The 12,310-nt window shown below is 43.2% G+C and overlaps 1 protein-coding gene across 1 annotated transcript in view; it reads right to left on the minus strand.

Annotated features, from left to right (window-relative positions):
- Positions 1-7,587: 7,587 nt before the first annotated feature.
- The window catches only part of LOC128710901 (sodium/hydrogen exchanger 3), a 29,068-nt gene continuing 24,345 nt past the window's right edge, over positions 7,588-12,310 (minus strand). Inside the window, exon 21 of the mRNA XM_053805760.1 lies at positions 7,588-7,939. Within this exon, the coding sequence (XP_053661735.1) occupies positions 7,588-7,939 (352 nt within the window). The remainder of the gene's footprint in view (positions 7,940-12,310) is intronic.

Below are 12,310 nucleotides of genomic sequence, written 5' to 3' on the forward strand. Positions count from 1 at the left end.
TGGGCAGCGCCGCAGTAGCACCACTTTAGCAAAGATTTAACAAAACAAAACAAAACAAAAAAACCCACTGTTATAGGTGTATAATGTTAATGTAGCAATCGAGACGATTGATTTACTTTCGATGGAAGCATGGGAAAGCGTGTGGGGGGGTCATTAGAAAACGAAAGGGGCCAGCAAACCGACGAACGGAAACACTTTCCTACGGTGACGTTTGTCGGGTGGCTGCCCAAAGGGACCCACAGTTACAAATAAAACACGCATAGTAGTAGTTACTCTATTTACATACAATCATCTTACACACAATTACCTCACCCTCGCTAGGAGGGTGACGGTGATGGTTGCCACCCGAGCGATCTGCTGCTGCTGCAAAAAAAGCAAGTATTACCAGTTTCCTTTTTACTAGTGTTTGCGAGGGGAAAAGAAAGAAGTATTTTGCAAGAGGCTGACTTGCGGATTTTTAGTTCCCACTCCCAAGCGTCTCTACGCGCTTTGGGTTGTGGTTTTACTCATACTTGTAGCAAGTATTTTATTTATAAAAGTAAACCAGTTACAGGCGCGATAGTGGGTGAATGAAGCACAGAAGAAAAGCCATACACCCGGTGGCCAGTTCCGAAATGAAAGCTGTAGATATTAACCTTTCGTGAATACTATATCCCCCGTTCCGTAAAAGCAATGCAAATCGTCACAATCAGCTGTGGGTAGGACAAGTTGTTAAGTTAGTGGATATGATGGTGGGTCTGTGTTTGTGTTGTTTTTTTTTTTTGTTAGTGTTGGAAAGGCGAGAACATTCCTGCGAATGAGTTTATTTACTGAACAGCTGAGCATGTGTCACGTAATCGATAGAACTAGGCCCAACCAAAAAGTAACCTGTAGTAGTAACCATCTCTCTATCTCTCTCTCACACACTCTTTGGCTTGTTACATTTCAATGAATGCTAGTGATTATCGGAACGATAAAACAGAATATATAGTGCTAATGGTTGCAACCAAACAAAATACGCTACCCAAACATTCGGTCCCTTTCGATAGCTTCGTTTCGTTGTTCTTTCTTAGCACACAGATACGCTCGCGTTCGAGCAAATTGTAACATGCAAACTGTAAACGTGCATAACATTGCTGTCGCACACGTACGGCCACAAGGGCCACAACGCATTCGTAACGGGAATGAGATACACAAGCTTGGCAGTGCTTGTGGATGTGCATGGATTGGTGATTGAAAGGGCAGCCATTCGGTTTTCGGTGATTTTTATGACTTTTCGCTTTACAGATACGTCCGTCAATGCAGGACTGCATTGTTTCACAGTTACTATTCTTATGATTATGATGAAGATGGCGCTGTAGCTCGTAAGCTGGTGTGTACATTTTGAGTATAAACCAATCGTTTTCTCCGTACGATGTGTGTGAGGGTGTGCAATCATGTACGATTATTCGATGAAAGATGGAGTGTGATTTAAGGTAAAGGCATCCGGGAGACATTGCCGGCTAAACCACGGTGTTTCGTTAGGCACTTGCGTTGTTTGTTCGGTCGTTCATATCGGTTTGTTTTGTTTGTCGAAATACTTATCTCTCAATGTGTGTCGGGGAAGGATGCAACATATTGGAACCGGTTATATTGTAAGCATACCCATATATATATACATACATATATTTAAATCGTATAGCCCTCGTTATTTATTGCGAACGGTTTTACCGTATCGCCCAAAAGCCGGATATCAATTAAAATTTCGCAAAACTGCTCGTTAACGCTAGTAAGAACAACCCCATCACAAAACCAAACTCGTTACGCAAATGCTGCAAATAGGATGATTACCAATGATACAGAAGCATATATAAATATATACATACAAACATGCCCACACACACACACACACATATATAATTGTATACATATATTTAGAACTTAAACCGTGCCCCCTAAACCTATTAATCGTCGAAGGCAAAAAGAAAAACCTCTCCCACTCCTTACACGCTATGTATTTCGAGCAAAAGGATCGCCACTGCTGATGATGAACCGTACACCGGAACGGAATGGTTAATTCTGCAGAAAACGTGTTATTTATTATGCTATTGCAAGCGTTAAATGAATTTAGTAGCGGGTAGGACGGTCGGTGACGTTGAACGTTTTCTCTCTAACTCCATATCTAAGCGGTTCGGTCCGGTTGATAGTTTTTAGGTTGTAGCATTCCGTTTCCCTTTCCGTTCCTGTTCGCACACAACGGTCGTTCGGTGCCGGTGTAAGATACAGCCCTGCTGATTAAAAGGTAATGTTCGAATAACGAAACCACAAACACAATATGCTCACGGTATAGGTGAAGCCATGTGCGAAAATCATACATCACTGTTATTAATTGTCTGCAAGAAAAAAACCACTCAACCCGTACGATGACGACTCAGCTGCTGTTCCGGCGGACAGCGTCTCACCCTTGTACCAGGATTTGCCATATTTGTGTACATTGTGAACTCCTTCCGCAATACCATGGCTAATAATAGCAAAAGCAAACCCAAGCAAATGCATCTTAACGTACTCCCCAAAAAAGCAAATGTGTGTTGTAAATGTAAAAAACAAACAAACAAACAAACGATGAAATAACCGACAACAAAACAGAACAAAGGAAACCACATAAGAGCAAATAAAGTTGAGAATAAACAATGAACTATTAGTGAAACTCTCAGTGGAACATCTTTCCATCACTTAAAACAAGGCAAACAACTTTACTCTGACGAGAAAGAAATATTTGGCAACACGCGCGTTTTATTTCAATTAATTTCATAATTTCTGATATTGCAGAGTAAGGTTTTGGGTAAATGCATTAAGTGGAATTTATTTTCACAACTGGTTTTGGTTTATCAAATGACAACATTTAAATATGTGATCAGCAAAACATATCTCAACGCTTTTTATTGTTCATTCAACTGTTGATTAAACAGAAAACGAATGTGTTACCAATGTAGCAGCCGGATGTGGTGTGAGCTTGTTTAACAAGGCAATAGCAATAGAACTGCTAAAGAGCGTAAAATAGGTAATCGTAAAGAAAGACAGCAAACCGTACTAGAATCCGAAGACTACTAGATCCAGCTAACATACACAAACACGAACCGGTACCACTGCAAACGACAATTAAACTCCCCACAACAAACATAGTAACCGCTGTAATGTAAAAAAGGCGAATGGCTAAAAAAACCCCCCTGAAACAAGCGCATGTTCCACCACAAAAATCACAAACTCAACTAAAGGCAAACAGTAACAAATAAAGCAAGCAGACGGGCACGCAACGCGGTAACGTATGTATGCACAGTCACGCTCATTCACTGAATCATTTTTAACTTTCATATGTTCCAATCGATGTGAATGTTGTGTAATATTTGTGTAACTTAAAACGGAAGATGTAAGAACAAAATAGAAACAATCTAATTATTTATCGATGTTGGAAGCATTGAAAACAACACTTGAGACAAATAAGCAGCATCAAACACGGGGAAACAAACATTGAACAATGTGTCATGCCAGCAGCGTGGACGTACGAGCTGAGAGTAAAACGAAGGGTGTAATATTTATTAAATAGCTAAAAATCGCACATTACCAAATACTATTGGCGAAGGAGATCAGTGCTGACCGCAGCATTTCACTTAATTTACGTGTATAGCAACCATAACAAAACCAACAGCAGATGCGAATAAATATCGAACTGGGAACGTACTAAGCGTGCTATCCTGCCGGTTACTTGTAAGTGAAAGAACAAGAACAAACAAATCGCAAGTAAGTTTTTTCGGCTCCGGTGGGTTGGGCACGTCATGAGAATGACACCGGACGACCCAACCCAGCGTAAAGTCCTTTTAGGTCGTCCACGTGGACAGAGGAGGCGCGGTAGGCCCAAATTGAGATGGAGTGATGGAGAAAGGCCGGTATAATGGATTGGCAACCGACGGCACTCGACCCAGAGTTGTTTAGAGGGCTCCTGCAGTACCACCGGAAAAATAAGTAATTAATATAAAAAATCTTCCTAACCTGTTGTTCCTCAGCGATCAGTCGTGAGGCAGAGCCATCGGCAATTTAGCCTAAAACTGAGAATTTGATCATTCGATCCAAGATCCTCGTGATATTCAACACCCGCTTGGAAGTTGCTCTACTTCTGTTTTTTCCACTAAATAATCTGGAATTGCTCAAGGGGTTCATCTAAAATGCTTCAAGTCCTTGGATGCCTTTGAAAAAACCATGACCACTCCAGCGATCCAGAGCCCCGTGAGTAAGTTTCGGATAAAGTCCATGTCCTGGAGGCGTATGTGAGTACAGGGGGGTCACCATCAAACTTGGGTATTGCTTCGTTAATCTCCAACCCGAGGTTTTTGCCGCGCATTCCTTTGGGAAGCATCCGCTACGTAGAAGAGCCATTAAGCCAATGATGTGATACATTATCTATTACATTATAGCATACACAATTTCATGCGCATGTATCATACTAACCTTGAAATTTACTTCACATCAGTCGAACCATCAAACGGACGTATGTTTCTTAATATTCTCTTTTCACTTTTATTATACACTCTCCGTTCATCGTATTCACATACCTCTGCTTTGCTTCCGCTCTTCTCATTCGCTACCCTTTCTATTTAACCATTTGTTTGCTTACTTTTTATCTATGCTTGATCCATTAGGTTCCATCGTTTATTTTTGTGTTTTCCTCTTTCTTCTTTATCTACGAGTCATCAACTCAAAACCCGTACCGGTATTGTTTTGTTTGTTTCTGCCTGCTTCTTCGTTGCCCGTGCCTTTAACCGGGCGTTAGAAATTTGTGACAACAATAGTACACACATCCCCGGTGTTGTCTGTACAACGGGTTTGGTTTCCGTTCTGTCTCTCTGTGGCATTCGCTTCCAAGTTTGATTGTTTAACGTTTTGTTGCTAAACGTGTCACTCATTCATTCATCATTCGGCCATTTGTGCATAGGTTTCCGCTGTGTAGCGCGTTTGCGTTCTATTCTGTTTCACTGTTTTTTTTCTTCTTTTGTTATTTGTTTCAGTTCTGTTCCATCTCACAGCGTATCGCAAGTGTTCTGGCTTCATTATCAATCCCCTCTGCTCGTGTCCTCTAGTGGCATCTATTTGCGGTGCATTTCTGCAGCTCGCGTATGCGCAACCAGCGTTGGAAGTGGGGAAAAAGGATAGGCGTTCGGCGACCCCTTATGGGCTACGGGGTTCCTGCAGGATGGGATACAGGGGTGGTTGTTTTCCTACCCGTCCACATTGCATTGTGCGTCTGCTTCTGGACCGGAAAAAAGCGCCGTGTTTGATCGTTTGATAATTGTTAATGTTTGCAGTCACGCGTTGCAGCCACTTTGCCGCAAAAGGTTTGACCTACGGGTACGTTATAAGTTCAATTATCAACAGTGTTTAATTTTATTCTATCGCTTTTCACTCGCACACAGGTAGCAAGTTGCTGCCTAATATCTCTGCTAACAGAACCCTACACACTGGAAAGGGAAGCGGGATATGGGATGCCCTAACGCGGTCAATTTTGGCCATGTCTTACTTACACGTTTTAATGCAAGGTACCCCGACGCATCTTGCTTTAAAGCCTGTACCAAATGAAATGAACCGGTAACTGTTCATCCATCTTCCACTCAGCGTATTTAAACAGAAAATTTAACAAAAAGTATAACCGAAAATCGTTTAAATTTTTCTCCTTTTTCCACGAGCAAAACTGACGAAGCATTCATTTTGAAAGCAAACAAAATGTGCTAAAATTGCTATCCCCACCGAGGAGGATCTTTTAAGTACCAAGGATCAAGTAAGTAAACATAAGCCAGGACGCTGTAAATAGGTTTTCCAAAATGATGCACCAACTACACTCGCTGTACATATCTTACTGGTTTCGCTTCGGTCTACCTTGCGCCAGCAGGAAGGAATACCCATGCGTCACATGCCCTTAAACAGATAATCCTACCGTACGCTTCGATACTGTTGTGTAATAATACCTCTGTTTTGTGTCATTGTTCTAAACGCTAAACGAAACCTAAACGTAGCTACATGGGAATTAAGTGGCGTAGCCGGTAGCGCCATGGGAAAAAAGCTCCCCCCACCAACATCACGTGGATAAGTAACGGTTGTAACCCATTTAATTGATATAACTATTTGTTCAGCTGGCGGGGAAGAAACATTAAGTAAAGAAGAAAAAAAAGAGGACAGTTTACTGAACTGCTGCTTACTTGTTGATGACTGTTAAGACGTTCGCCCTAGACGGACACCTGGTAACTAGTGTGACACTGTGGGTTCTAAAAGGAATTCACTCTTCTGCTCTGCCAGCACAACAGTTTCACTGTGCTGTTTAGTGTTAAAACTAGCGTTAATTCCTAACCTTTTTTTGCAATTGTCTAGCATTTATAGCGGCAGATAAAATTCTTCCTATCAGTTCCTATCGTTTTTTCGATGGTTTTTGGGGGTGGGTTTTGTGCTCGCGTAGCCACGCAAACAAGGGCCAATCTCGTCATCGGAGCGAATGCCAAACAGCCAATAGCTGCACGCACTACAGCAAGGATCGGACATAATTCGCTAGTATTAAGTACATTGCTGTTCGATCGGTCAAAAATACTTGCGATCTCCACTTTTGGCTACCTTTGAAGCGTGAAAGCCACCGGAGAAAACGCATGGCTCTTATCTGTGTGTGGTTGTGTTGGTGTGAGGAAGATTCATATCGATCGAAGAATTAGTATCACCCTGCCTTTGCATTTAGAATAGCACCAAATTATGTTGTTTGCGAATCTCGATCAATCTACCCGCGCGACATTGGTTAATCGTTTACTAAACTAAAACATTCACACACACCTCCGCTGCACCGCTTGTGCGCGTACACGCAACAATCGATTGTTTGGTTGTTGTTTGCCGACATTTAAAACTCGAATCCACCATAAAAACTAAACTATAACGTCCTTGCACACTGCTGCGTCTTTTACTAATCGTCCCTACTTAGACAGTACGCGTGGTTTTTGTGCTGGTAACACGGTTTCCCTCCTAAGCTTTACCTACAAACGCAACCGGAATGATTTCGAATACTTTCAGCAACGTAACACAATGATCGATAGTGGTAGTAAATAGTACCGGTAAGTAGAATTAGTAGTAGTATGTAGTAGTAGTAATAGTAATATTTTTTTGCACACCAGATACTAGCATTCGCTCGGTACATGTTGTGGTTGTTTGCTATGCTACCACCGACACTGATTTACTACTAGCTTCTCGCTCGCTTTACGCTTTACGTTCTGCGGGACACAGTGTGCGTAACGCGCGTTACGCCGTAGTAACGCAACCGGTAGAATTCAGTTGTGAGTCTCTGCGTGTGTTCGTACGTACTAACATCCTCCGCTAAGGCATCGGATTACACGGAATGCGGGGGGGAACGAGTTGGAAGAAGCGCTGATGTGAGAATTGTGCAATCTGCTTCGATCACGAATTGTGCTTTGTGGTTTTGTTTTTTTATTCTCGGCCGCATTTTGCTTGGTCGGCCAACCAGTGAAGCCCCGATCCTTCCCGGGAGGGACAGGGACATTAAAATCTACCACGGTAGTGCGTACGACGACTACCCTAGATGAATATTTCTCAAATGGGATGCTGCTCGTCCGCACAGTCCTCGTCCTCGTCTTCATCATCCTCGTCGTCCTCGTCGTCGTTGTTTCCATCGCCGTTTAATCGACGCGTCGCATCATCGGACCGGTGACGGCTGTCCTGCTGATGCCGGTGCCCGTCCGCCTCATCGTCGTCCTCGTCCGAATCGGTCGAGCTGGCCGACAGCAGGGCCGTAGTTTGCGGGTTCACTGGACCACCCGTACGCCGACCAGCCGACTTCGGTGTGTTGGTGGATGACGCTTTGATTAGAGCTGGTCCTCGGCGGGTTCCGTACTTGTCGCGCTCGGGCAGAGATTTGGTGTAGTTTTCTTCTGGGATTGCCTCGCTGGTGTTCGGTAAGGGAGTACGGGTCAATTTGTTTGTTTGTGTTGTTGTGCAGGGAGGAGGATTTGTCGATAACAAAGGCCAGGATGTGTTTCGATTGTTTGTTGAGATTTCGCAATGAAATTCAAAGATTCCAAAAGGGAACAACCAAAAAGGAATAAAAGGACCAAAGGCAAAAGGGACAACAACAACAACAACAATAACAGGGAAAGAAAACGGTTGGGCAAAGAGAAAGAGAGAGAGAGAGAGAGAAGGAAGAGAAAGAGAAACGAGAAATACGTATATGACAGTGTTGAATTTACAGTTCGATGGTGTGTCTACGTATGCGAACGAGTGAACACAAGTGGAGCTAAAAATGATGCAAGTGTGTTGGCAAGATTGAGGCTTCGTACTGTATCGCCCCTGTGAACCGTTTCACAGTTCATCGGAGCGAGTTTGCGGTACGATCAACTAAAACCGAAAACACTAGACTTGAATGTGTTGCTCTACAGCGTTTCGCAGGCGAAGGATTTCGATTGTTTGTTTTTTGATGAAGGATCGTTGGCCCTATGTGGCCGTGAAATTTGGTGGATTTGGTGCGCCGATTGGTGTTTTTCCCCCCATTAGGTCCCGATGAACCCGAAGCCACCAAGCGAAATAGAGTCAGGTGATACGAGCGAACCCGGCTTGGGTGGGTGGAAAATTATATTCAACACAACATAACAGCAACGCAACAATGCAACGAGCTACCACCGATGGGTGTGTTGTAACAGGAAAGAAGAACGTTTTATACTAAATATGACACACTATTGGCTACAGTACAACGGCGGGGGTTCTCTTTTTCAAACTAAAATCTAATGAAAGGATAGAGAAGGCAAAAAAAAAGCAACTCAAGAAGCAACCAGTATTGTAATAATTACTACAACTATACACAGCATCACTGAATTTACAAAGTCAAGCACGAATCGAATTAAATATCCACATGGAAAATAGAAAATACATTAAATACTTTCTTTAATGAAACCATGATAATATGAAGAAATAAGAGTTAGTAATGGTGAATTATGAAACTAAAATTAGAGTTAATTACATGCCTTATGCATTACAATTTTCCCATGAGATGTTTTTTTTGCCGTGGAGACATCTAGTAGTTTGTTAAATATAAATGGAGGCGCCTAGTGACTCATATACTATCAATGGAGACGCCTAGTGATTCATGTAATATCAATGGAGACGCCTAGTCTTTTTCATGAAAAAAGCAATGAACGGTTGTTACAGGTCTTAAAGTCTGAACTGAATTTAATAATTGGTAAACCTTACTGTTCCCATTAAATTGGATTAATCTCTTTTAAATTTAGCACCCCAAAAGGTGAACATAATACATCAAACATCAAATGAAACCCAATACACCGGTAATGAATTGCGGCCAATAATAATACACTTGAAAAAACACAACTTAATGCCGCGTACGTGAACGAATAGACATTGCGCGTGCTTTGATGTGAAGCAGAAGTAGCATGTGTGCGAGCGAAATGTATGTGAAGATGGCGGGAAGTTACAGAACGAATATTTCACCCGTTACTACACGTGTTTCTTTCATCCATTGTACCGCCGCGTGTTGTAAATCGCTATACAAAACGTTCAAAACAATTCATTCATTTCTACACATGTTTGATATATTTAACCGATCGTGTTACTGTTAAAGTTAGAAGATTACTCAAATAGCGTACCGGGTCTAATCTTTTTGCTATGTTTTCTACCGTCCCGCATGATTAGATTACAACATCGCACCTGTACCAACCGGCGGTTCATCGCTCCGGGAGAACCGTCCCGCGCTTTCGTTGGAAAATTGTAACTCCCCCAGGAAGTAGGTAAGAACGGATGGGGAGTTCTGAGAGCGCCGGACGGCAATCCCAGAGTGTGTCCGTAAAGTGTCCGAACGATAATGATGTCTGTACCAGCCAGTTATGGCAAACCTGTTCCTCGTATTAAGGCACTTAGTAGTAGAAAGCCACCAACCATTTTCCCTGCCATTGTACACAACCACGCACACTACTGCCGCACTGCACTACCTACGTATCCGTTTGTTCGTATCGTTGTTCGGAACGTCTAACCCTATCTACTTATATAAGCAAATAAAATCCACCAGCAAATAATACTACCGATGAGGATCGCAACTACACGGCGCTATAAATAATACTTTCGAAAGCTGTTTTTGCAAGCTGGCTACCAATACTTTTCATCAATAATGCATGCAATTGTTCGTTTTGCTGGGTAGAAATGCTAATACTACTGCACTATACATATATAATACACTACGAAATACTTGGTTTAATGGAACTTTTGTTTGGTGATAGGTAGAAGGTTCACCGATCGAGAGTGGCTGTTCTGGTCGATGGGATAGAGTGGAAAACGGGGGAAAAAGGGCTATGGTTTTCTTACAAGCAGTGGTTAACGCTAAACAATTGACCGCGTGTGTTTGCTTTGTATCGTTCAATGGAAAAACGCCCCTCAAATCAAGGGCAGCCCATCCATTGGAAGTGATACGTTAAGTACGTTGAGTATGTCGTTTGCCGATTCAAATTGTTTCAATTTTAAATTTAGTATCAACAAGTGCCATGTTTGGTGTACGGAACATTCCAAAAACGGAAAGTAGTGAATTAGAGTGGGATAATTTAGTGAATGGATGGTTCCTTGTTTATTTTTTTTAGAAAGCGTAGCGCGCTTCAGTAACCATTGATAGTAATAGTGAGAAAAGATAGCGATAGTAGATAGATAAAATGGTAGTTCTGCGTTCTGTGTTTAGTAACACTGGGGGGTTTTTTGTTTGTTTTTTGTTTGTGGTGTGGATACTATACAAGATGCATAAACTAGCGGAACGAGTTAAACAAGGAACGAGAAGAATGGCAAAATATTTATTAGTAAATACCAGCATTTCATCGACAAACGACGATGGGACACAAGGTTAAAGTCAAAATCGGTCGTATTGTACCTGTGGCGGAAAAAGAAGGGAGAAAAATGGAAAATGGCGTTTGTAAGAAGAACGTACACGGGCGGGAGTGTTCGTGTATCTCTAGCAACTAAGGAACCGTGCCGTGGCACGGCCCGGTAACGAGAATAGAGGCGCGTAACGCGGGCGTTAAAGTAGTGGGAAGTGTTAAAATTGGCGATAGTAGTAGGAAAAGAAAACTGAAACCTGCCATCAAGCAGTAACACAGCACGAGAATTACCCGTCCGTAGGTATTTGCTAGAGTTTATCTACAGTAACTGACGGCACTTAGACCGGGCTAGACTAGACTGCATGTTGGTTGTTTCGTTGCTTGATATATGGCGGCTAAAAAAACAAGGGGGTTTACTTGGGTTTACTTTAAGGGGTAAAATTCATCTACATTGTTCTACCTCACTACCAGGGCTCGCTACACTACGATTAAGCTTTATTTGGGAGGGTTTTGACCTACCTGGACGCTGCCCTCTACCTCTGCACATTACAACAACACGCTTGCAATTCGCTACAAACCTATCAACAAACACTACACTACACATTTGGCAAATAAAAATAAACTACTGGGGAAACATACGAACCAACACACGGCTGTTGCCACTACTACCCTCCTCGACTACCAACCAATCATTACGGCGTGCAGACATGCAACAAACGGAGCAAACAGCGGGCAACAACATTACAGGCTTTGTTCCATTAACAGACCCGAATCGGTAACGCGGCCAAAAACGGGGGCTTTCGTGATCGCACCGACGATCACACCAGCGATGCGCAGGGATGGGAAGTAGTCATGCAAACCCAACCCATAACCGTGTAGCGAAACCCCCCCTCCACGCCCCCCCTGTTGGGAAGTGGGTATCATCCGTGGGGGCTAGAGCCGTCACCATGACCTCGTCTGCGACAGAGCGGCGAAGGGGCGTCGGGTGTCCGGGTGACCATCCGTCCCGTCTCGTTGGAAGGCGGTCTCAGTGGCGGTTAGGTGATAACGTTAAATAAGGGAGGGGTTAGCTTTGTGAACCGTTCACTCCCGGGTGCTACACACACACATTCCGGTTCGAGAGCGGAAGAGTACCGCGTTGTGGATTAGGCGTTGTTAGCAAGGGGTGGGTTTTTGTTTTTTTTATACAGGGAATCGGGAATAGTCGTTAAGGAAGGAGCGGAGTGATCGTTGAAGTTAATTGTTTGATCGAATAATTTCTCTCCTTCTCTTTTGTCACTGTGCTACTCTATACTCTTCCGCTCGCATTATCTACTGCATCCCTCGCTTTATCGCTACTCTACTGGGATTGCGTCGGTTTTTCGTCGTCCGTCTCGAGTGGTGGAGCCGGGAAGGGCTCTAGGGTGTACCGGCTTGGCCGTCGTCCGGGCACTAGCAGCCTGCGGAAGGGTAAC

The sequence above is a fragment of the Anopheles marshallii genome, chromosome 3 (genome assembly GCF_943734725.1).
Source record: "Anopheles marshallii chromosome 3, idAnoMarsDA_429_01, whole genome shotgun sequence".
Taxonomy (NCBI): domain Eukaryota; kingdom Metazoa; phylum Arthropoda; class Insecta; order Diptera; family Culicidae; genus Anopheles; species Anopheles marshallii.